The sequence below is a fragment of the Labrus bergylta genome, chromosome 15 (genome assembly GCF_963930695.1).
Source record: "Labrus bergylta chromosome 15, fLabBer1.1, whole genome shotgun sequence".
In the NCBI taxonomy this organism is placed as follows: domain Eukaryota; kingdom Metazoa; phylum Chordata; class Actinopteri; order Labriformes; family Labridae; genus Labrus; species Labrus bergylta.
In genome coordinates, this window is record NC_089209.1 from 11759932 (window position 1) to 11786838 (window position 26907).

A 26907-nucleotide genomic window follows, 5' to 3' on the forward strand; every position below is an offset into this window, starting at 1 on the left:
CACATGGGCAGCAGACAGCACAACACTCTCGTTGGTTGTTACCCCATTCTTTCTTTGTTTATTTTTTAAAGGTTAATTTCAACCAGTGATTATCTTATCTCAGTCCTCAATGTGTCTATCTTCCCCACAGTCTCAGTCTGCGTGCATCCAGGGAGTGTCAAAATAAGGAGCGCTTGTTGGAGCAGAGGTTTCGTGCAGCCCTAAGAGACTTCCAACAGTGGCTGGTCAACGCCAAAATCAGCACGGCCAAATGCTTTGATGTGCCACAAAATGTCGCTGAGGCCTCAACTGCTCTGCAGAGGATCCAAGTAAGATATACCTTTAATTGAGCTGTAATGTGCAGTGGACATCTTGTGTTTTGAACACACACTAGACACCTTTCTCCTGCAGTTCTTACTGTTTTTATCACTCCATTGTGCAGCCTGCCCTTCAATTATTACGATTCAGTTTATTGCTTCAGGAAATATCAAGTTCCTCACCTTCTGTGAACTGGGGACTTCTCCCAGGACAGACCTACCAGACAGAGAAGAGCAAATATACAGATTGAATCACATTTTTTATTTGATATCAGAGGTAGAAGGAAGTAGAATTGATATCTTGACTGTCATTGTGTAATGCTTTAATCCAGCCCTTTTGAGAAACACCTACATTTTTAATAACTCGCTCTTGTTGCAAGATAGATAATAAAACTCGTTCTCACTTTCATGTCGGAGGGCTTACCACCCAAAATATATCTGCAGGCTAAGGCTATTAACTAGCTCCAGTGAAGCTGCAAAGATTTCAGAGAAAGTAGCGGTTAATTGTGGAGTTGAGGGAGTCTAATTCAGTGTAGTAAATAAACAACAGTTAATCAAGGAATTAAATGAACAATCTTCTTGTCATTTAAGTCTTTTTGTGTGTGTTTTTTTCCGGGTACACTTTAAATCTATTGTCGCTAATTACCAGCTACTGATTGCTTTCAATTTTCTTCGGATGCATTTTCAGGCTAAGAAATGATTGCCTCACATAAAGCGAAATGATGCAATAGTTAAAGAAGCAATCCACTTTCAATGGGCGACTGCTCGAGGGGATATCTGTGTTGACATGCCCACTGTCGAGTGTCCTCTGGTGGACCCTCCATGGGCCTGGAAAAGCTCAAAAAAGTGGGCACATGGCCAAAAGAGGGATGAGAGAAAGCTCCACAGCGGGGTCTCTGTGACATTCTCTTCAAAATATCTCTGTGTCTTTTCTCTCTGAGAGGCTGGCAGGTGTAACAGTCTCTTAAAAGCACCCCAGGGCCCTGGCTAAGAGTCGGGTACTTGGCGTTTAAGGTAGACATGCCCACATCTCCGCACCAGACGGTTAATTACCTCTCAGGCACTTGACCACGTCCTCCACTACAAATCCACCAAGGAATTGAAATTGTTGCTGCGCTGAGCTTAAATAGTAAGACGATTATTCTACACTAATAAAGCACAGAACTTGATTTTATGCCAATGTTTGAGGTTCTTATTCAGCGTGGAGTCTGCACAGGAAGTCTAAATCATTTACTCAACACTTGCATAAAGAGAAAGGTCAGAGTATCCAAAAAACAATGAAGACAGCATTTTTCCAGAATTATGTCACTTAAGTTTTTGTGTGTGTCCCTTCAGAAGTGTCTGGTGCAGCTTTGAGGATGAGAGGGAATGTCACAGAGAATATGGCTGAGCAGGAGAGCGGAGGCGGGTCATGTTTTATTTATTATTGACTTGGTGAGGAATGTGGAACAATGTTTCCACATGGCTGACCTCCAGGAGGGCCAGAGTGGGAGGGGCAGAAGGGGGCATCCATTGTGTCACGCTTAATTGGTGGTATACAGTTACACTGGCAGGGTGGAGAGTGGTAGTAAGTGTGGAAAAGAGAAAGGCGGTGAATGAACGGAGCAGACAGAGAGAGAATAAACACAGACAGACTTTCTGTGCTTGTGTGTGGCTCTACTGTACCAATCGGTGTGTGTGTGTTTAAGGAGACTGAAGCCGTGGTGTGTGTAAGTGATGTGCTGACTGCACAGATGGTGGAGTGGTCCCTGCTGCGCTACTGTCATAGGCTCAGTTCTGAGGGAGGGGTGTGTGTGTGTGTGTGTGTGTGTGTGTGTGTGTGTGTGTGTGTGTGCTTACATTTTCTGCGGGTGGCTATAGAGGAGCTACGTTAAAACCCACACATTTCAGGCTCAATGACTTCCCTTATCTGTGATTGCCTCCCTGGGTCAGACGCTTCCTTCTGCCCACGCTTATGGAATAAGTAAAGACTCTAGACTGTCTAATTACTGCTGTTGTTAAGTGAGATTCACAGACTCACAAAAAAATCTGTCAGCCATGGAGAGGAGAGCTATATACAATTACCAATTAGCCATTGCATTCGAAGTGAAAGACAAAAACAAGTTGGAGAATGTTATTCAGTCCGTTTCTTTTTTTCCTCCCTTCACTTTCACTCCCTCCCTCCTCCCTGTGTGTGTGTGTGTGTGTTTAGTGTTAAATAGTCACAGTTCCTTTGTCTTCGTCTGTGTATCCCCACAGGAGTTCTTGAGTGACAGGGAGCATGGCCAGGCCAGGCTGAGTACAGTAGGTGCCAGTGGGGAGCTGCTGATGGCTGTGGTGTCTAAAGACAGAGTTGAGGGAATCAAGGCCAAGGTGGCAAACGCCAGAGAGGACTGGAAGAGCCTGATGAATAACCTGCAGATGAAGGAGGATGCGCTCAAGGTTGGTTCATATTTTCTTTTGTTTGGATGCTACTTGTTTTGCTCACGGAAAAAGGCAAATCTGGACTGCAGAGGGGCGGGATGGTTGGTTCAGCGTTAACTGATTTTATTTGGATTTTTTAATTAAAACAGTATTTTTCCTCTGAGACTTTACAATGTACAGATATTGAACGTGATTTGATTTTCATCTTTTATCGCCTGTGTAGAATCAATGATGATTTTGTTCTTGAACTGCAACGTGCAGTTGATTTGATAAACTGGGGTTTGCCAGTAAATGCAGAATCAGTTAATTTCTGTCTTTTCCCACAACCTTTCCATTTATCTTTTTTACACCCAACCCAACTCCCCTACCCAGTGTCCCAGAAATACAGACACATATAGACATATAACACACATATAGAAATATGGTACAAATATCAATGTCTCCTCACCATCATGAGTACATGAATAAACGATAACAGGCAGACAAAAACATTTATAGTAAGCAATTTCCATGGCACATATTTTAAAAAATGAAAGACCCTGCAATCTCCAGTGGCTCAAGGATATGTTGTGAAACTTGAGAGTTGTTATTTGACAAGTCAAGTGTCTCATTTGCAGAATCTGCAGTCCCAGATGAAGGAGTTCGAGGCTAGTGCTGAGCCTCTGCAGGACTGGCTGAACAGCACAGAGGTCAGAGTTCAGGAGAGCAGTGCTCGACTACATGACCTACCAGCCAAGAAACAGGAGCTCAGCAAACTGCAGGTATTGTGAAGCCCTCAGTCTTTATCTTTTACACAGGTGCACCTGGCTCTTCTGTCTTGAGTTCTCTGATCAATAGGTTTCTGTTTCCTCTCACTCAAAGATCACAACTTTTTTAAAAGGATCTTATTCCTACGTTATTGTGGCTATTCATGGATCTTTCCCTTAGCTTATTCTTTAGCCAGACCTCATAAATCAACGCAGTTGCAGTACTTCAAGATCATAAACTGTACTCTGAAATTGCAGTATATCATACTGAGAGTGCGCCTTTTAGCTGCTGTAACTGACTCAAGTAAAGACCATCATTACACCATAAATTGAATATTAAGTAGATTTTCCAAGGACACCAAATAGTTGTAGCTCTCCATCAGATATGCATCCCTAAAGTGCAATCTCAAATCAGCTGGGAAAAGAGAAAGCCCTAATTACATTTGTCGAGCACCGCTGGATCAAAACAGAGCATCGACTTGACACAATAGTCAGAGGAATGGTCCAGAAATCTAATTAATTCTCCTTCTGTCACAGCTGAAGCGCTGCGTGGCTAAAAGGCTCCTTTCAGGATGTGATAACAGCCTCTTCCATGTCTGGCTGAGACAAAAAAAAAACAAAGAAAGGCACAAAGCGTTAAAAGATAAAACTGACAAAAGAGGAAAAAAAATATATCAAGCCCATCTCAAAGCTCTGCCCTTATCGTTGTTGCTATTTTTGTATTTACTCAGTCGCCTACTGTAGCACTTCTCCTCACTGCCTTTTGTCTGGCCCTGCAAGCAATTACATTTCTTCCCCAAGCACCACAAGTACAATACAGTACGTGCAGGCTTTGGAGTCTGCACCTATGTTGGCAAACTCCTCTTTACCTTTTCACATATAAGACCCCCCTCTTTTGTAGAATTTCATCATTCTTGTCTCCTTTCTGTGCTGTGATGTCCATCTGAAAAAACACATTTCTATTAAAAAAGGAACGTAGGAGAAATATTGCTGATGCTGTTCTTTTCTGAGTTCCTTTACTCGCGTCTTTTTCCGTGTGTTTTGATGTGCTCCTGTTGCCCCCGTCTGCTCTTGCGAGATGTTAAACAACCTTGCATTCCTCCTCTGTTGCCTCTCCACCTCCCGCTTCTGTCTCTGCTTTCATATTTTTTGTCATTTCAATTTCCCTTCCTCTCAAAATGTTATGGTGCTTACACACGACCTCTCCGATGCGCTCCATTTCATCTTCTGTTGCTTTGAACCCTGCTCTGTCGACTGTGCTTACCCACATCTGACTGTGCCTTCTTTTTTTTTTCTTTCTCCACTTCCTTCTCCTCCTCCTCCGCCCCTTCTCCCGCTTCCTACTTGTCCAGTCTGTGCTGGAGGAGATGGCCAGTCGGGAGGCAGAGCTGGGCAGGCTCAGAGAACGAGCTCATCGTCTCTGGGAGGGACAAGCAGCAGGCAAGGGTTTTGTCCATCGTGTGTCCCAGCTGTCCGCTCAGTATCTAGCTCTCAGCAACTTAACAAAGGTAACACTACTCCCACATCTGTACCCTGTTACCCCCTTACTGTGTCCGTGCTCTTCCAGGGAAATGCTGCAGTGTGCTGAAATCTGCTTTGCTTGATTCATGTACTGTATAGAGCATGTTGCGTACTGTTCTTCTCTTTGGTATGCTGTGTCATGCATTATTCCCCTGTGGTACATCAGTCACAGTTGCTACTATCAGCATGCCTTGAGGGAGAAATAAAGGATTACACTAGGTTTCACTATCTGTTGTAATTTACCTGAATAGTTATTTGTCTTTCACATCCAAAAGGTCCTTGTGGATGCAGCCTCATCAGCATAAAAAGGCCGGGACCTAAAAGCTTACCTTTTTATCCACTGAAGTGCTTTTGAAATGCCGCAGCTGAAATGTGTCAGTGCTTGAGATTCTGACCTTTTTGAAGATCTCATTAGATTGGTCACACTCTTCTGATTAATTTCATACAGCGTCGCACAAAACCTTAGGTTTACCGCAAAGCACCGTTACCATAGGACAATGAGAGTGCCCACACAATGATGAATGGATTCATTTCCTTTGCCGGCTAGCCAGTGGAGCGCTATTTTTAGGTCTTCTTCCCTGCCAGATATGGAAACAGGAATGTAATCATTTAAAATTGCCACTTGTAGATTGTTATTGAAACTCTCCCTGTCTTCACTCTTCAGTAAGACAGATGTTTAAGATGTTCAAGGAACGACTGCAAACATAATACTTTGTGCTTGTGCTCTAATGGGATGGTGGGAAAGTCCCAGGAGGGGTGTTTGAAGAAAAACAAGAGTATAAATTCTACCAAGCAGAAATATTCACAGATACAGTTGGTGTACGCTGAGTTTATAGATTTCTTCTCAGTCCTGTTATGATTCTCAGAAGTAGCAGGAGAAATATGAAGGGCCTGTGTTTGATTACTGTGTGTTGTGCTCTCATTTCCCAAGGACAAGGCCTCCAGGATTGAACGTATTGTAGGGGAGCACCGCCTCTTCTCTCAAGGCCTTAAAGAGCTCCAGGATTGGGTTTGTGAAGCTCAGAGGGTTCTCAGCACCTGCATCTCCACCACGACAGAGAAGGGCGTGTTAGAGGACCGGATGTTACATCTGGAGGTAACGGACGAGACGGATGTTGGGACCCAAAAAAGAAAAAAAACACAATTTTAAGGGAATGCACTTGTAGTTAAAACAACTTTATGTAGCTTTTTTTAAAATAAGAAATTCTACTTCACATTCATGTACACAGGAGCAGTTTGGGGTTCGCTATCCTTTGCGCCGGGCATACTTCACGGCCCTTTATTTTAATAACTATATAAGTGCACAAGCTTTAATAAGTGATCAACATTTGTATTTTGATTAAATGTCAGCTTGATGCTAGCATTCTTGATTTAATTAGTATGACTTAACGTTGCATATTTATGGTTGATTTATGTTTTGCGTGTACTGTAACCCTTGCATTACCATATCACCTCAACAGATTTCTTATTTGACATCAAAATATTAATTCCATAAGTATGTATACAGGTATACACAGAGGATTATAAATAAGGATTAAGTTTAATGCCAGTCTAGGGTGCACCAGATGAAACTGTGTCCTAGGAACCAGGCGGGTTTTCCAGACCATCTGGAAAACATGTTGCATTCATTTAAAGGAGAAGAAGAGGATTGTAGTATTCTGATGTGTGTCTGTTTGTTCACCTCTTTCTGTAGGCCCTACTGGCTGCCCGTCAGGAGAGGGAGATCCAGCTAAAGATGCTCCTGACGAGAGGAGAAGCAGTCCAAAGAAACACGTCGGCCGAGGGAGTCCCAGTGATCCGCAAACAGATCCAGGACCTCAAAGACTCATGGGACTGCCTGCTTTCTGCCTCCATTCAGTGTAAAAGGTTTGTGATCACTAACCAGTCAATCCGTCCATGAGTTGATAAATGGGACTGGGAACTGTCAGGTTTTTGCTTGATGGATTTCTCTTGGTTGAAAGGTTATGGAGTCGATTAGATTTAAGACGCATGGGTTCCTTGTATACGTGTGTTTTTGTGTAATGTTTGTTTCCTGTGTGTTAACATCGTTTTTTTCTCTCCATCTAATAGTCAGTTAGAAGGCGCTTTGTCACAGTGGACCAGCTATCAGGAGGACGTGGGTCAGTTCGTTCTGTGGATGGATCGAGTGGAAGAGACGCTCAGCTGCTCAGACAGACAGTACTCTGAGATGAGAGACAAGACTGCTAACCTGGGAAAGACAAAGGTATTACATTCTTTTTTGTATTTATATGTTTTTGACTGTTTGGCCTGGTTTAAGCAGATTCTCTACTCCTTTTCTTATTTGAGTATTTTGGAAATCACTTTTTATGTCTTTTTTTTTTTTTTTTAGCCTACCAAGATCCTTACAGTCAACTACTACACTCAGTGTGTTTTGTTTTATTCCAGCTTCTCTATGAAGAAGTTCTGAGTCACAGCAGTCCTCTGGAGACCATCGCCACGAAGGGGTCCAATATGTCTGAGCACTCCACCACCCAGCAGGAGGTGCAGCAGCTGCAGTGTAGATACAACGCCCTCAAAGAAAAGGCCAAGGTACAGAACACAAAACACAAGGTTTCACTTCTTACCCTACAAGAATTTGAATATGAAACATTTTCTTGTATTTTTTTAAAATTGATCTCAAAACTGACTTATTGGAGAGCTTGACCTGTATGTTAAACAATGTGGTATTCTCTTTAACGATCAAATGCTTAACTTTCTGATCTACAGAAAAGCAAAGGCATTATTTGTCAGCTTACTTAAATGATCATAATTGCTTCTAATATCTTGTAAACATGTAGTACAGTTGTTCATTTTCAGACAATTGAAGTCAGAGGCATGCCATTTTGATTAAAATCATTCCATCAATCATTTCAACAGAATTGTAGAAAAAAAAATCAGTTTTACACATTTTCACTATTACTGCTTAAACTTAAACTGGTAATTTATTTACCATGGTGTTTTGCAGAATGCAGTCGGTAAGGCCAAAGGTCTGGTGCTGGTCCACCAGGAATATCAGAGGGGGTTACATGTGTTTGAGGACTGGCTGGAGCAAGAACAGGCTAGTCTGGCCTCATTGTCCCACCTAGAGGGAAACGTGGATACACTAGAGAAGACGCTGGAACAACTACAGGTATAGGCTAGGAATGGGCAAAAAAAAAGAATCTCTGCCCTCTTAAACACACTGCTCTCTCACACGTGTTTCAGTGCTTTAACTGAATTTCCAGTCGTGCTATTTTTGTGTTCTTACCTTTTTTACGTCCTTTGCAGCTTCTGCAGGAACGCTGCTCAAACGGTCAGTCTTTACTCTCCTCTGTGCTGAGCAGCAGAGAGAGAGTTATCCCCTGGGGTATACCTCAAATCGAGGACCGAGCGCTGGATGCAGCTCAGCGAGAGTGGGGGGCCTACCAGGGCCGCTTGGAGGAGACTCAGACCCAGCTGAGCTCCACGCTGACCAGACTGAAGCAGATGGGCCAGAAATTCCTGAGCCTTGCCCAGTGGCTGGAGGAGATGGAGAAGGTGGCAAACATCAGACACCATCGGAGGTCAGACAGAGCCACGAAAGGGACTCAGCTGAAGAAACTCCAGGTCAGAAAAGGATTATTCAGCACTGAATTAAGGCATTTAGTAGCAAAAATAAATAAATAGATTAATCAAAATCTTCATGACTCAGATTTCCCCTCGATTTGTCTTATCTAGTTAGCTCTCAAAACAGCAAATCAAAACTCACTCACAGTAATCTTCGAGCCAAAAATAAACCTTTGTAAAAAGTGAAAGTTAAGAAGCACCCTGGGTAGGTGCACAACAATACACCACTTTTCTTACTTTAACCTTCACTCACACATTGCATGGTGTTTGAAACAAAACAGCAGGAGACAGGAGCTATTTCTGCTATGTCTCCTCCCTTTGGAGCGCTCTTCCTGCCAGGGTCAGAATGTCAGACAGTCTCTGCATTTCCTTCCGTGTGTTAAGAGGGGACACAAGCCTCACGCTCACACACAGATACAGACACCTTGACCCCATACAGTGTTTTATGATGCAAACTGTTTTTCTACTTTTCTTTTTAAACAATGCATGCCCCTTTCATCAAAGAGCAAAATCGAATGTACAATTGAACACAAAATATTTGAAACAACATTTATCCAGGATGACACCTTCTTTGTATCCTTTGCGAACAGGGATGTCTTGAGACAGTGCTCGCACGGCAGGGAGAAGTCGATGGCCTCTCCTCTCTGGCCCAGCAGGTTCTGGAGGAGACCTACATCAGTAGCCGTGTTAGCGTTACTGCCACACAGCTCACAGCCCGCTACCATTCCCTGCTGCTCAATATACAGGTTAGGCACTTCCTGTTGTTGCTACTTAGTGTTTGGTTTATTAAAACCTGAGAAGATTTTTTTTTTTTCTTAATTTTTCTTTATTTTAATGGTTTATATGAACTTAAAACAAGTAAGGACTTGGACTGTACAGGATGATCAGTCAAAAATAAAAGTTCATAGACACAGTAATAGTGCATGAGCTGCACAGAGGCATTCAGACGTACAGAAATACAACTCTACTCTAGGCATTAAGAAGTCTTTATGATTATAGAAATCCGCTCTGCCTGCACTACATTGATTTTTACACCTTCAGTAACACATCTGACTTTGTGTGTGCTTGTGTGTCTCCCCCCCTGACTCCCTTTGTCTCTGCTAAACCCACACCCCTCCTCAATAGTCATCCCCCTTTTCAGTTTGAAGCTAAAGGGTAAAGGTTATTTTCTCCATCTTGCAATTAGAATTTATGAAGTTTGTAAAGCTCTTGCTAATGGAGAGGTTCCTCAGAAATCAACATTTTTTTTTAAGTATGTTTAGCTTGCGGCCATGAAAGTTCTTAAAAGCTATGTCTTGGACATTTTATTGAGACCTATGAGACTTCCTCCAATGTACGAGAAAGAGAAATCAAGTGTCATATCCAAAGTCTCTCAGAACATTTTCAACAGTTTTCCAGAAAGGCTTAACATACGGACGAAGTCAAAAAAATATGTACATATTCCGCTGAAACCGCTCAACACTCCCTCCTGCGACAACGCTGCGTGTCACTTTTGATTGGGGATAATGAAAAAAGAATCAGATTTTTGGAATGGCTGAAACCCTGTTATATATATCTTTACTCTTTTAGGTGTCACAACTAAACTTCCCATCAAAAACTGAATTATTTTGTCCTACATTTACATCAAGAACGACTTCTTATACCAGATGTGGCACATATGTATCTCTTAAGAATCCCAAATGATTTAAAAACATTACTTTATGTAGTTAACTGTGTTTCAGGCATCTTCCTGCTGCTACAAATCAAATAGCGATGACCCTCTGATGATATATTTTCCTGAAAACTAAACTCGCTAAATGACCTGTGCCCTCTGCTTATATCTGAACCCTTATAGTACCTATGCTGAACAGTATTTTTTTGTATAATAGGGTTCATTTATAGCTCTGGTTGTCAGGGAGCCCAGACCCATGCTAGACTTTTTCCAGTCCTCGAAAAAAAATCTTGGTATTGGTAAATACTTATCTGGTATCATGATTTAAGACGTTAAGATTCAATAGTCTGGTTGTTGTTTTAATTACATTTTTGTTGTACTTTATCAAAGAGAGATGAAGAAAGATTGAAGTTGAAGTGTGCATTGTTATGGGGTCTCCAGTGTCCACTGTGGGCTCTTTACACAGTTTATGCTCTCTCTCTGTAGACTTTCCCCACTGAGAGTTTGGACTTTGTTTCTCTAACACCCCATTGAAGTAGCTTTTGGAGTTATGCCTGTGTAGCTCCCCATACTCAGATTCAGCCTCTCTATTTGTCTGCTCCTCTGGGGGGGACTAAAGGAAAATCAATGGGACTCCTCTGGTCTGGGGCTAAAGCTGTAATTAAACGCTACAGAAGGCAATCTCACACCCCGCACCAGGAGTGGAAAAGCTCTGCCTGCACTGCATTGATTTTTACACCTTCAGTAACACATCTGACTTTGTGTGTGCTTTGTGTGTCTCCCCCCTGACTCCCTTTGTCTCTGCTAAACCCACACCCCTTCCTTCCCCTCTCAAAATTGACTCAAGCATGCATAAACTTACAGTTATGCCAATGCATAACATCCCTCTCATACCAAGGATTCCTGTAATTATACTATGTGAAGTGGGGGCCATATGGGCTTGAGGTGGTAAGCTGTTACCTCTGTCTAGTCAGGAAAAGGTGTGCACTCAGCACTCTTAGCTAATTGGAGCTTCTCACCACAGGATTTGCAAGTTGAGTGAATAATGTGTCAATGCTGCAAGAAACCCTCTCCATCCTCATGCTGTTATTGACTCAAAATCTCAGTCAAGTGGATAATGTGTAAAAAAACCACAAAAAAAACCACATAACAGCCCTCTCCACCTGGTGGTGAAGCTATTGACATTCTGGAGATGAATGAGTAGGGGGGAGAAGGATATTTTCTGTTTGATGATTGATCAGAGAGCGTTTGGTCCTTGGTGGCCAAGGGAAGGCCGCAGAGGTTTATCACACCTTAAAAGAAACAGATACTCCGAATGTTTCCTGAATCTTCCCCCTGGTCAAAATGCAGTGTAAAAGTCTTCAGAGTAATTTTAACCCCTAAAACACAAGACAGTAGTTGTTGAGTGATAATTTGGCTCTAAGACCGAGGTACCGAATAAACATGAAGATTAACCAAAATTAGAGTAAAACCTCAGCTTAGAAACATGTAACAAACTTAATTTAATAATTGAATGTTGTAGAAGTGGAGAACTGAAGCTCGTCTTTCAATGGCTCAGACTCAGCCTGAAGCACCAGGACTCGACTCAAGGTATTGGGACTTGACTTAGACTTGACTCAGGTTTTTCTTTGTTTAGTGGGACAGAGTATGGGGGACTCAAAACTTGAATTTGACCTGGGTTTCGGTGACTCAACTACACCATTGCCGTATATACAAAACTCACCCTTGAATTTTATGGTTTTTATAAAGCTTCAAACTAAGATTATTTTTGTTATCGATTAATCTACACATTTTCCTTATGATCGACTTATTCCTTGTTGAGTCTGTAAAGAGCCAAAATGTTTTACTCAAAATTTCCCAAAGCACATAAATTTCTTCCTGTCATTCCAACAGTTGATAAACCAATCGCTTCTAATTTCCAAAAATGATAAAAGGTGGAAAATCCTGACATAAAATGTTCTTCAGGACTCTCCTTTTTCTTTTTCCAGGACACCATCAAGCAGCTACAGGAGGAGCGAAAGAGCATTGAGGAGGCTGAGCACCTTTGTTTCTCGTTCACTGACTGGCTCAGCTCCACTCACAAAAACTTCACAGCATTAACCGACAGCACGGAACCTCTTGACCGGGTCGCCATGGAGAGGAAGATGAAAAAACTAGAGGTACGGATCTTTTCACCTGCGCCGTTACTGAAAAAATTCTAATGCTTTAAATTCACAGTCACAGTTGTAAAACTTAATTTGGAAAGGCATTTGGATACAAGCTGCAGTTTGGAGCTGAATACTTCTCCCTGAGCAGGTTGCAATAAATCAGCGCATAGGTTGGGCATTACCTTAGTAAACTGATGAGTTTGCAAGACTTCAATTCGAATGGAGAATTTGAGCACAAACTGATATGATTCCAGTATCAAAGCCAGCAAGAAATGTCCTTGTGCAGTCTCATTTTCTGCCAAGCAACATACGGTACCTGTTTGTAACATCAAGGGGACAGATTTCTTTGGCAGCTACAACATGCTTGGCCAGTGAAATATGCATAAAGGCTTGCAAAATATTCAGAGCTCCTTTAATATCTAACAGTTTTCAAATTAAAAGAAATACACTGTAGAAGAATATTCATAACAGATTATGTTTACGGTGTCTTTTACCCAATGGGCAATAGAGGGAAATAGCCCTGCTTGAAAATGCTTACACTGCGATACGAAAAAATCTCCACTTTAGTTCGCTTGGCATAGTTTATATCGAGTGTGCGTGATGAATGTGTGTATCGATCAGCTCTTTATGAAGACAAAGCTAGTGCCTCTTTGGAGGAAGCATAGTTGTAGGGAGAGACCTCCCACAGTGAAGCGGAGGATGAAGAAGCGGCGGTGTCAGGAGCCTGCTGGCACAGACACTGTAATTGATGCAGTGCCCTTACCGCTTCATATCACACACACACACACACACACACACACACACACACACACACACACACACACACACACACACACTTTTCTCCCCTAACACTCGTTTCATACCAAAAAACACGTCCAAAGTACTAACTAACAAGCCGCAGCAACCTCTCAAACCAATGAATCCTGTGTGATTTCACACATTTTTTAGCTTCTTTTCTTTATGTAGCGCTTCATCTCATTTCTCTTTGTCTTCCTTGCACACATATCCAGGAAGGCCTTCACAGACAAACACATTTACGGTACATCATCTGGTGTGGGCTTTGCAGTAATTCCAGTCTGGAATCGATGCTCTGTCTCTGCATAGGGACTGAAGACATTCTGTCACCACATGTGTCCTTACAACACAGCAGATAACACACAAGTGCTCCATCACTTACTCATTTTCCTGTAGAGAGAGCCACAGGGCCTTTCTGTAAGCTGGGATCATTATACATTGACGTAAGACTTGTAGTCAATAACAGTGTCAAGGACCATTAGTTGGAATTAGACTTCTTTTGATACTGAGTTGTAACAGTTGAAAGCAAAAGTCATACCACACCACACCACACCACACCACACCATACCACACCACAACACACCACACCATACCACACCATACCATACTACACCACAACACACCATACCATACCATACCATACCATACTACACCACACCACACCACACCATACCATACCATACCATACTACACCACAACACACCACAACACAACACAACACACCATACCACACCACACCACAACACACCACACCATACCACACCATACCATACTACACCACAACACACCATACCATACCATACCATACCATACTACACCACACCACACCATACCATACCATACTACACCACAACACACCACAACACAACACAACACACCATACCACACCACACCACAACACACCACACCATACCACACCATACTACACCACAACACACCATACCATACCATACCATACCATACTACACCACACCACACCACACCATACCATACCATACCATACTACACCACAACACACCACAACACAACACAGCACACCATACCACACCACACCACAACACACCATACCACACCATACCATACTACACCACACCACAACACACCATACCATACCACACCACACCACACCATACCACACCACAACACAACACACCATACCACACCACACCATACCATACCACACCACAACACAACACACCATATCACACCATACCATACTACACCACAACACACCACAACACAACACACCACACCACACCACACCACACCACACCACACCACAACACACCATACCATACCATACCACAACACAGCACACCACACCACACCACACCACAACACACCATACCATACCATACCACACCACACCACACACCATACCATACCACACCATACCACAACACAGCACACCACACCACACCACAACACACCATACCATACCATACCATACTACACCACAACACACCACACCACACCACACCATACCATACCATACTACAACACACCACACCACAACACACCATACCATACCATACCATACTACACCACAACACACCACAACACACCATACCATACTACACCACACCACACCACACCACACCATACCATACCATACTACACCACAACACACCACAACACACCACACCACACCACAACACACCACACCATACCACACCACAACACACCACACCATACCATACCACAACACAACACAACACACCATACCATACCACACCACACCACACCACACCACACCACAACACACCATACCACACCACACCAAAACACAACACACCATACCATACCATACCACACCACAACACAACACAACACAACACAACACACCATACAATACCATACTATACCATACCATGGCATACCATGGGATGCCTTGGTTTACCTTCTCATTTTATGTTTTCATGCCATTTTGCCTTCCCCTTTAAAATGTGAATGTCCATGGTATTTTATTGATGTCCCCCCCCCCCCCCCCCCCCCCCCACACACACACACACACACACACACACACACCCTTTCCAAGTTCATGTTGCATTCTTATTTTCACTGTCAATGTCTCTTTTCGAAAGGTTCAAGTAAAATGTCCATGTTTAAATGTCTGGTTATCAGAAATAATAAATATTCATGGTGTTTCATATAAGTGGTAATAGACTGAAATACTATGTTATGAAACAGTTCTGGATCAACAGTTTTTATAAATGCCTTCCCATGCCAAAATTATGAGTTTTTGTAGTTTACTGCAGTCCATATATTCACAACAGATAACCAATGTCAACACATCTCCCTGGTGCTCACAAGGTCACCTGAATAATGTCCTACCTCTGTTAGTTAATGTTAGAACTGATAGACACGTTTTTTTATGCCACAGTAGATGTATTGTAGAAGATAATGGAGCCTGAGAACTCATGCATCACAGGAAAGAGAGATGCTAGTTATTATCATTTACAGCGAGTGCACAAGACACTTGACCAGGATAATTGGGGCAGACATGGTACATGACAGCTAACAGTATAAAGGGCACATTGTGTTCAGGACCTCATGTACAATGTAGACTGCTTTCTTTGCTACTGTAACATGGATTCATTTATGATCAGATGTATGAGATGAAGCAGGTTTGCAGCTTTACATCATCGCCTATTTTCAGCAAAGACATATTGTGAGACTTAGCTATAATTGTTCTCTTAAGCTTAGACCGCTTAATTGTGATTTTAGATTTTCTTGAACAATTAGATGATGAATGGAACAATAGGTTTTTTTTATTCTAAAATCATTTTTCAGGCTTTAATGGTTCACATTAAATGCACATTTTCTCATAGACAAAACATACTGTTAATAACATGCTTTATAACGGCATAATATCAAAAGTGTAATTCAAAATGGGACCAACCAGTAGAGCTGCTATGAAGGACAACCAATTTCAGATGAGAATTGAGAGGCAGATATAATAAATTACATAGAACTAAATCTACTCCAAATGGCATTTACTGCGGAGCACTCGTTCAGTGCACACGTGTGGAAAAACACATAAACGTATGAATTGAGATATACTGAGTGTCTCCAATTGAGGTCGTAATGCAGGGACATCACCATTGTAACTGCAAAGATGAACACACCTGGAGCTTCATATTAAGCAGCAAACATGGATGTGTTCTAAGAGACATAGGTCTTGTTATATTATATTATAATATCAACAGCAGTAGCTGGGGGTCTGGGTTGTTGCAGTGTGAAGCCACTCTCAACTCAGGCAATAATAGACTGATGATGAAAGCTTGATGACGTCCCATGGAGTTGAGTCTATGTGTGTGTGTGTGTGTGTGATGTGTTGTGGTTGCCCTGGAAACCCCTGCAGCTATTGCTGCCCGTTAAGGGTCCTTATAATTGGGTCCTCCTTTCATATTATTCACAGTGGTTTCTCCACACCATGACCTCCAACTCTTCTCCACACCTCACTATGCAGGTGTCAGCTTACCTGATGAGTTCAAAGCTTTTCAAACACACAGTCAGGCTGGTCCGTGTGACTGGGGCAGCACGGGAGGTGAAGGACAAAGAAATGAGCGAGACTGCGTTTGAACCTCAAAATCATGGAAACTACTGTCGTACAATTTCCTCCTTCTAGAACATGTACTCTATACAATACATTTGGTCAACAAGTTGAAAGAAGCTGTGTTTGTGTTATATTCTTTTTTTCTTAGCTCAGCAGTGTGTGAAATGCCCTGGTTGATGGTCATTCAATTCCTGTTTTTATTATAATGCTGATAACACTGTTGCAGCAACTAGCCTGAGTTGTATTTCTGCTTTCTCTTTCACCCAGGCTCTCCAGTCTGAGCTCCAACATGGTCACAGTTTCCTGAAATCCCTGAGAGAGCGAGCAGAGCAGGCGGCAGGCTTCCTGAACGAAGCGGGAGCTGAGAGTTTAGGCGGGGAGGTAGAGGCTCGCCTCGGCCAGCTAGAGGAGCTCGCAGGTGGGCTGAGGCATGAGCACAGCTTTCTGCAGCGGGCTTTACTGCTGGCTAAGGAGTTTCACGACCGGTATAAGGCTCAGGCCCAGTGGCTGGTGGAGACCAGGGCTTTGCTCAGCAACCCAGTGGAGCCCAAGGCTGAACTGTACCAACGGAGAGCACTGCTGGCTAAATACAAGGTATAGCAGCCATGATGTGAGCTTGTTAATCGCATTGATTTGTATTTAGATTGAAATCGTGAGGAGAAAGCATAGACTGTAATTAGGGAGAAAGCTCCTCAGAGCATGATAGAAATTGTGCACTTAGGTGAGTCAGAATGTCCGTTGGATGTCACTAAATATTCTGAGCTTAATGGATCACATGAGGGTCCTTGCAGGTCTTAGCCCATTAGCTACAAAATGTAACATATTCTACATAACTGCTTTTCATTTTTCCAGAGCTTACCGTTGCTTTATATATTTTGTTATGCTTAGGAAAATGCTCGTGGTGTAGTGGAACCCATTGGTCATATATTAGCTAAGAAATCCAGAACATGACCCTTTATGCTAAGCAATCTAATACAACAACAGTACATCTTGATGACACACTGACCTGCAAATATTTTTAATCTGCACTAGATAATAATAAACATTAACATCCTCTGTGTATGTCCACAGGCTTTGCTGCAGATGGTTCAGTCCCATGATGGATCCATCAGGTCAGTGGTGGAGAAAGGAGACGCTCTGCTCACCTCTGTCCACTACCCGTCCATCCGAGACAAAGTGACAAGATTAAAAAGAGACTACACTGAACTCTGTAATACTGCCATGGTGAGAGGCTGATAACAGACATTATGATATGAAGTAGAAAAGTACAAGCTCTGTTCACTCAGGGGACCTGCTGCAGCCAGAGGTTAATGCAAAAGATGTGAGGACTCTTAAGACTATTCACTGAATAGAATTCTTTTGTAATATAGACAATAGCAGATTTTTTTTATCATTTCAATTTAACACACAGATAAAGAGATTTTTAACTCTGGAACAGGAATGCAGATGTAAAAAAAAATGTGTTATATTGTGTTGTACTGTTTGTTATCAGGTTAATATGTCTATGTGTGTGTTAATATTTGGAAATGATGTGGTCCAGGCCCATGTGGAGAACCTGGATGGACAGGTGAAGGAACAGGAAGCTTACCACAACGAGCTCCAGGATGTGGAGCGCTGGCTACTCCAGATGTCCAGCAGGATGGTGACTCCTGATCCATCTGTGGGAGGCAGTTTGGAGGCCGCAACACAACAGCTGGCCAGACACAAGGTGACCAATCACGTTGTAGTTTATTTCTTCCTTTCTTGAGATTGTAGTAGATGATACAGCTCAGCAAGTGCTGACGTGTTTACTTTATTTAAAGGGTTTCAACACAGTTTGAGGTAGCTGCTGAGAATTTGCGCAGCTGTCAGATGTGTTATTTAAATTTATTTGTTATTATTGTTATTGAGGTTATCAGCAAGTTGTCAGGTTGCTGAACTCTCCTTAACCCATCTTACCTACCCTAAAAAAGCTGGGGTGTGCACACAATGCACGATGTCTTTCGAAGCAGTCATTTAAACATTATTGCTGCTGGTACAGCTGCTGCTATATTTGTGGACTGACAAATTGCACTATTGTCTTCTTAGTTTTTATCTGTTTTGTCTGTTGTTGGTTGTTATTTTATTTTCCTGTAAAGCGATCTGAGGAAACAACATCTAATTCTTTGTATGTCTTGTATGGCAGTACTGACAATAACTTATCTTTCGTACTTTGAAAAGTTGGTTCTGTTTAAAAGGTGTTCAACGAACAGTTAAACACAAAACATTTATTTGCAACTGTTAGTGTGCTGTGATAACTCTTCTGCTCAATAACCATTATTATATGAGGACTCTGGGAAGCTTAGATCAAACAATAAGTCTTTAATAATTCATATTCCTTTTGTTGCAGACTTCAGTAATGCGATTCAATTGAATACTTTTTATTTATGTGATTTAAGAGTTCATATAAGTTGCCTCTGGATCCAAGTCAGATGATGTTGCATCCTTGTCTCTGTTTTGATAGACTCAATTTTCTAAAAAGGTTATGTTGGCTATATTGGTGATGTCATCCCTAGTGCTGAATTATGAATGTATGTGCACTAAACCATTAAAATTTAATGCAGGCAAAATTACATTTCAGAGGGTTACTGCTCCAGGAGGCCTTTGTCATTCCTACTAATTTTGCAAACATCAAAATTATTTAAATAGAATAGGGATATGTTAATTACTGATGTATTAATATTGTATAATGTAAAAAAAAAGCATACCCTCCAGCAGTTTTTGTTGTTTAGAAAACCCAAGCGCCTAAGTCTAATTTACAAAGCAAAAGATCTGACCTCCTTAGTTATAGATATTAGTCAAACGTGTTGTGTTTTCACTGGAGACTCTGTCTAACATGATCCTACTTGTAACTTTGTCCTCCACAGGCCATCATGGAGGAAATAGCAGGCTTTGAGGATCGCTTGATAGGTCTGAAGGAGCGAGGAGCCCACCTGGTACAAGGCTGCAGTGACCGTGTGCAGAGCAGGCTGAGACAGCAGGTCCAGGCTCACCAGCAAGGCACCAGAGACAGCTACTCTGCCATCTGTAGCACGGCACAGAGAGTGAGTGAGGAGGAGGAGATGCAAAACAGAAGGAAGGGTGGGAGGGAGGGAGGGAGGGGGATGTAGACAAGTAGAGGGCGGAGAACAAGGAGGAGTAGGAGTAGGAGGAGGAGGAAAGGGATGGGAATTCTTCCGTGTTTGAAGTTGGGGAATGGTTCTTACACGTTTATTAGGTAGTAATAATGGGTGTAGAATGCACGCACATTAGCACACGCAGTCATCAATATGACCACACAAGCGCAGACACATGCGCTCCGTATATTAGTGCTGTTAATATTCCAACAGCCGAGGCATCCTCTTAATCCTAAACCATTCTGACACTTAAACCCCTCTCTCAAGACAGCCCTTCAGGGCCAGTGTAGAGGGCACGACCAATTAAGGCTGCCAAAGTGGAGCTCAACATTAGTCATACTCAGGCAAACCCCACCAGCCAAAATCACTAACTCAATCTCCCCGTATTAATCTCTGCATATCCCCTTGTCAGCTTCACTTTTTCATGCCTGAGCCAAAAATGGTCACACGCCACTATTCAGTAGCTCTGGCGAGCCACCTAATCCAGCCCCACTCTGTCATTTTGGCAACCTCTACTCTGTCATCATAGCTCACCTCCCAAGACACCACCTTCACCAGCACTCACACATCCAATCTGGCATTGTGTGATCCAGCCACACTTTACCACTACACTACTGGCGTCTCTACAACTGCGCCTCCAGTGTTACCTCAGCTGCCAAATACGTCCCAGCACAACGCAGCTCTAATATCCTGCCTGCCACTTGCCACCATGCCAACCTCCTAGCCTTTGCCAAATACACTGGGCGGTTTGCCAATACATGCCCCCCTTCTTTCCTTCTTTCGGGCTCTCATATTAGCACTGTCAATCAGACCTTGCTGTTTTGCTCTCCCCTGGAGGGCATGGACGCCTCCACATTCAACACCTGTCGAATACAACACTTCATAACCGCCTTTTTGTTTGGCTTTTATCATTTCATCTTTCTTTGTATTAGGCCATGCTAGAAAAGCTTCAAACGCCTAGCAGTTATCTATTTCTTCATTGTGTGTGTTTTGCCTTTGTAATGAAAAACATTTTTAACTCGCAACAGTTAAAAACTGATGTAAAGTAGTTTCCGGATAATACATTTTATAAAAGCACAACATTGAACATCTTTGAAGCTGCCTTTTGGTTCGGGTTGACTTTGACATACACTCTGGACAAAGTGATCTTTGCTTATTTTGTCCTGTACATTTAACTGGTAAATCTGCTGTATGTATGTATGTAAACAAAGTCTGTCTCTGCAGTGTGAAGTTAAGAATTTTGTATGACATCGACCAAACAACCACTGTTTAAGATATAAAAACAACTCTAAAGAAAAAAGAATCAATCTTGTTGCTGATGGTCTGGTTTGCTTTTGTAGGGTATAGAGTCGTCGGTATTCATTTTAGTGTGTTTTATACTGAGCAAAAAATTCCTCACAGGAGCTTTAAAATAATGATTTAGCCTAATTGTCTGCTACTGGTATATCCATGAAATGTATCTGTATGTCTAACAGGTTTATCAAAGTCTGGATCATGAACTACAGAGACATGTGAGTCTCCAAGACACTCTGCAGCAGTGCCAGACCTGGTTGATCTCTGTCTCAGAGGAGCCTGAGCCACCTTCTCATCCTCCTCTCAGCCTGGAGGAGGCGCTACAACAGGTCAGGAAGCCTCCACCCAAATTCACAAATTCACATTCACAAAATGAATTGAATGAAGTTTAATGTGTAGTGGAATAGTTTTGGTATTTGGCTTCGCCTACATTATGTCAGTGAAACCTGCCACTTCTTTAAGAGTGTGCAATATTCATATCCTAATTGCTTTTTTTTGAACAATTTCTTGCCTGCTTTTAGTTATTTATATCAAGGGAATGTATGGAGCTGCTGCAAATGTGAGCAGATGTCTGAGGCGATCATTTTATCTGCCAATAAAATGACAGGACCATTAACAGAGTCTTTTATTGGCAGGTAAAGCAAGAGCGTGCTCTCCAGGAACAGGCCAGCACTTACCTCCAGCTTGTGTGCTCAGCATGTGACCTGTCTGAGGCGAGGGTCAGGGAGACTGCAGCAGATATTCAGCAGGTCAAACTGCAGGTCAGTGAACTGTTACTTACTATCAAAAAAGGTTTGCAGCTACACGTATTCAGTCATGTTTTCAGCTTTTGAAATTGAACATTTTGGATTTTCTAAATAGAATTATTCATCCTGGATGCATTCCATTGTCTTTTGTGTCTAGATTGAGGAGCGTATGATTCTTTGTGAGGAGGTAGCAGACAGCTGGAGGGATATAGAGGAACAGAAGGCTGATCTGGAGGCCCAGCTGAGAGAGACAGAGCAGCAACTTCAGAGCCTCATCAGGAGACCTGCAGAGCTGGAGCCCAAGATCGCACAGAACCAGCTCGACAAGGCACAGGTAGTGTGTGGTTTGTGGGAAGGCGATAAAGCATTCAGGACTGTTGAGGTTTATCAACTAAGACCCATGTTGAGTGTTGAAAAACCCTCTATCTTTTCTGCAGGAGTTCCTTCAGCAGATTAAGGAGAGACAGTCTGAGGTTACACATTTGAGTGACACTGTTGGTAGGCTGACAGATGGACAGGTCTCTCCTGCTCTGGAGGAGATAAGGAGACTGAGGAGAAGCTGGATGGACTTGGGCCAGCGGGCAGAAGAGCTGGAGACTCAGCGAGGGGAGGACATGCAGAGGAGTGGGGAATATCAGGAGATTGTTGTTGCTGTGGAGGAACTTTTCCACCAAGTATCCAGAGAATGGGACTACCTTGCCAGGTATTAAGATTCTCTGACTACAGCATAATCTGCATTTACAAACATTTCCTCTGGTGTCACAATTTCCCTCAGTAAAAAACACCTATAGTATCTTTATAACTACATACTGCGTTGTCCTGATGTGCAGTATTCCATAAATGTGTATACCTAGGGCTGACACAGAAAGCACCAGTGAGCATCTAGAGGCTCTGAGGAAGCTTTCCAGTGACCTTGAAGAGCAGAGGGCAACTCTAGAAGACCTCAGAGACCAGAAACATACCATCTTGCCTCGACTGAGCCTTTTAGACAAGGAGCTGGTCAAACAGCAGGTAAGGCTTGATACAGCAATTTGCAATCCCAACGAGACAGTATTGTCACACGTTTAATGTTCAAGCATAGTAAAAATGAAAAATGTTGGTTTGTTTATATGCAAACGGTCTGTTGCATAGGGGAAAAAAGATCAAGTTACACTTCATAGCGAAGCTGTCTTGAGCCGTTTTTCCCACGTATGCTCTTCTGAATATTTCTAGAAAATTTCAGTTCAGGGGGCCTCAGGAGGAAGGGCATGATGTAAAAAGAGCAACCTGGAAATAGTTGACAAAGCAACAGAGTCTGACACTATGATGACAGTTTTCTCCTTTGTATCAATGCTACATATAATTTGGACATACTGTACTCAAAAATAGAGCATAAAAGATAAAACTGAAAACTGAAAACGAAAAAGAATGAAGCAGTTTCATTTTTTGCACAGAGATTGCGCTGATTGAGCGCAGGTATGATTTAAACAAATTCACCTCTGTGCTTGGACTGGCAGTGAATTTTCCTGACGCTGAAGATTAACTAGCGGGCTGAAAGGAAAAATTGCGGATAGAGCAGTGTGAAAAAGTTCCCCCTTGTTTGTTTTCACACATTAAGCTCGGGACATTTCAGGAAATCCTGGATTTAAGCAAATAGTGCGGTTTAAAAGTGTTTTTCTTTACACCAGGTGGGTCATCTGGAGCAGCGTTGGGCCCAGCTTGAATCCCTTATACAACAGAAGATCCAAGACTCAGCGCAGACACTTGAGGATCTTACCCGTGTTGAGAGCCAACTGAGGGATGCCCGGGAGTGGGTGGAGGAGCAGCGGCCCGCTCTGACCTCAGTGCTGAAAACCAGCCCGCCCCCCGATCTGGCCCAGAGTTTCCTGTTTGACCATCTGAGTGTGTGTGTAGAACTGGAGGCTCGTCAGCAGCTGCTCGGTCAGGCAGTGAGCGAGGCCCAGACTGTGGCCTCCAGACTGGGCCTGAGTGAGAAGAGACGCCTGCAAGAGCTTGTTGAGAAAGCTCAAGCTGAGGTGGAGGCTCTGGGGGCTCAGGTGGCCCAAAGGAGGAAGTATCTTAGTAAGGTTAGCAGCTGGATTTTTATAATGTATGCTGGCAGAGTTTACATTTTGACCTAACGGACCTTACTTTCCTCTGATCTATTGAAATTGTGGTGTGAAATGTGTCCTAACTTTAATTCTTAAATAAAAAATTACTATTACATTAAATGTATGCTACATCCTTTCTAAGATGTTTTGTATTATTGGCAATGATTGTAATATACATTTTTCTCCCACAGGCCTTTACAGAGAGGACACAATTCCTTCAAGGCTTGGGGAGAGCACTTTCTTGGGTGCAACAACAAGAGAGGAAAGCTTTGATAGATGACCACATAGCCCTTCTCCCTGAAGACTTATCCAAACAGGTCGCTGCTTGTTGGAGTGTCCAGAGTGGTTTACGGGCATACCAGAGAGAGTTGGCATCTCTCTGGGTGCAGGGCCGAGAGCTAGAGAGAGATGCCACTGACAAAGAGAGAGCGGAAACCCTGTCAAGACTTGAGAAGCTACAGGCAGCATTTGAAACCGCACTCCAAATGACTACCCAGCGTCTCACAGGCTTAGAGAAAGCCCTAACCTCAAGAAAGTACTTCCAGGTCGACCTGGATAAGACTTGCCACTGGCTGAGACGAGCAGATGCCATCACCTTTCCCGAAATCAATTTAAGCAACATAGACGATGACTCTGAGTTGCAAACAGAACTGTCGAACTTTCAGAATGTCTTAGAACAAGCATCAGAGTACGAGAACCTTCTTCTCATCGTCCAAAGAATAGGCCAGGAGATCCTCCCCACTTTGAACGAGATCGATCATTGCTACCTAGACGAGAGGCTCAATGCTCTGCCTCAGCAGTACAACGCCATCCTAGCTCTAGCCAAAGAGAAAAAAGACAGAGTCCAACAACTAATCTTAGAGCGAAAAGAGTTCAGCACTTTCTTCGATATAACTCGTAATGCACTGGAGGAGCTTCAGGAGCAGTTTGACAATCTGGAGAAGCAGACTATCAGTATTAGAGAGGATGAATTTATTCAGCTAATAATGAAATACAAAACTATTAATGAAAGTTTATTCCATATCTGCCCCGCTGTGAGAGAACTTCATGGTAAAAACGAAGGCTTTTTAAGTAGTGGGCAGCAATACAGAGCCGTGGAGACACAGCAGCTGGTTAGTGTCTATAACACGCTGAAAAGGAGAAATGATCAGAAAATGAAACACTTGGATGAATGCTTGAAAACTGTAGTTGAACACAATAGAGTATCCAACAGGGTTGATTCAGAATCAGAATCTGTGAAAGAGAAGCTGGTCAGACTGAAGTCGGACACAAAAGCAGGTGCCGTTGATAAAATCACAAATCTTTATTTGTTGCTTGACAGTCTGGACTGTGTGAGCTCTGAGGCTGAAGAATGTAACGTACAAACTAAAGGCCTTGGTCTGAAGTTTGACCCTGCTGCCTTACAGGAAAGTACGCTGCGGCTCGAATCATTGCAGTCGTTGAGAACAGAAGTCAAATGTTTTGTTGAGGAAAGTGAAACAAAAGTGAGAAAGAATGAAGAATTTTTCGGAGAGATGGGGAAAATGTTGCAATGGCTGAGGACTATCAAGGACGAATCAGAGGCACCTTTGACCCTTGAAGAGGTCAAAACTGAGAGAGTGCGTGAGGAGAAGTGCAAGATAAAGATGGTGGAAGAGGAAATGAAAAGTAGATTGAGAATAGGAGACGCCTTGGGAAGCAGAGAAAAGCAAAGGTATTGTAGTAGAAAAGAAGCTGTTCCTGACCTCATAGAAGAGAAGCTGAAGGAGCTGGCAGAGCTGAGCGCTGAAGTTCAACAAGGAATCAGCAAAAAACTGGTGAGTCTGTCTACTTTTATCTGTAAATTTCATTCATAGGAACATTTGATTGTTTTACGATATGATGCAATAGGGTAGGGTACGATATGAAATGATATGATACGGTGCAATACACTTCATAGTCCCCTAGGGAGAAATTTGTCTTGGCCTTGAGTGCTGCACAAATTTAGCTGCCTCCACAGTCAATACATAAAAACAAGCACAATCCACATTAGAAGCACATACCAACAAAAGAAGGAGCATACATTGCACATTATCCATATTGCACAAGATCCACATCAAAACCCAACATCATTAAGAGGAGAAGATAAGAACACCATGACGCAATTGCACACCCAAGGAAGCATTCTTCTTCTTCTTTTGAGAGGCCATACAGTGCTGGCATCCCATTGCCTGCACTGCTTATTTTCAATAAGAACACAAATGATCAACATGGGCTTTCAAGCTCAACAGCTATGTGTACACCAAGATATCTGTAGTGGCTAACTTGTTGTGTTTTTCATGATATATGAATACTTAAGTGTGATTCCATCTGACATAGGGTCCAGTCCCATCCCCTCATTTCCATATCTATTTTAATCTGAATATAACTTTTATAGAACTAATGCTTTTGGAAAGTGTATATCCAAATACTGTATAGCAGTGATCTAATCCTTCATTCATGGCTCACACCTACTTAATATTATTTTTATTCCCCTCTTTGCCCTTAATGTTAATATTTAAAAGCCTAGGGAAGCTGAAACATTCAAAAGACAGTTCAAGAGATTCATGAAGTTTGAATAAGAACTTGTGTTATTATTAATTTATAACATAGAATATGTTTAAGTGCCATATCCAAAAGAGTCAGTTAAGTTTTATTATAATTAGAAGTATAACAGCCGGGGGTGACGTTAGCCTAGCAGTTAGTGCATGCATCCCATTAACAGAAACTTAAGTCCTCGAGAGCAGGGCACTCGAATCCGACCTGTGGCTCCTTTTCAGAATGTTGTTCCCCACTCTCTCTCGCTCCCAGATTTCCAACTCTTTCCACTGTCCACTCTAAAATAAAAGCACAAGAAATAAGTATTACAGCATAGCAGAGCCTTTCCACATAACAAAAGAGAGAAAAGGGGATCATAGAGTTCACTCAATTCTCCACAGAGAAT

General features: G+C 42.5%; 1 protein-coding gene across 1 annotated transcript in view; it reads left to right on the forward strand.

Annotated features, from left to right (window-relative positions):
• Positions 1 to 26907, forward strand: part of syne1a (spectrin repeat containing, nuclear envelope 1a) — a 133603-nt gene that overhangs the window by 59871 nt on the left and 46825 nt on the right. Inside the window, exons 56-78 of the mRNA XM_065964167.1 lie at positions 131 to 308; positions 2535 to 2717; positions 3317 to 3460; positions 4798 to 4953; positions 5898 to 6062; positions 6660 to 6832; positions 7037 to 7190; positions 7373 to 7516; positions 7932 to 8096; positions 8234 to 8551; positions 9142 to 9297; positions 12191 to 12361; positions 16971 to 17297; positions 17775 to 17927; positions 18244 to 18411; positions 19589 to 19765; positions 21313 to 21459; positions 21766 to 21891; positions 22034 to 22210; positions 22314 to 22579; positions 22731 to 22887; positions 23544 to 23942; positions 24158 to 25762. Of these exons, the coding sequence (XP_065820239.1) occupies positions 131 to 308; positions 2535 to 2717; positions 3317 to 3460; positions 4798 to 4953; positions 5898 to 6062; positions 6660 to 6832; positions 7037 to 7190; positions 7373 to 7516; positions 7932 to 8096; positions 8234 to 8551; positions 9142 to 9297; positions 12191 to 12361; positions 16971 to 17297; positions 17775 to 17927; positions 18244 to 18411; positions 19589 to 19765; positions 21313 to 21459; positions 21766 to 21891; positions 22034 to 22210; positions 22314 to 22579; positions 22731 to 22887; positions 23544 to 23942; positions 24158 to 25762 (5809 nt within the window). The remainder of the gene's footprint in view (positions 1 to 130; positions 309 to 2534; positions 2718 to 3316; positions 3461 to 4797; positions 4954 to 5897; positions 6063 to 6659; positions 6833 to 7036; positions 7191 to 7372; positions 7517 to 7931; positions 8097 to 8233; positions 8552 to 9141; positions 9298 to 12190; positions 12362 to 16970; positions 17298 to 17774; positions 17928 to 18243; positions 18412 to 19588; positions 19766 to 21312; positions 21460 to 21765; positions 21892 to 22033; positions 22211 to 22313; positions 22580 to 22730; positions 22888 to 23543; positions 23943 to 24157; positions 25763 to 26907) is intronic.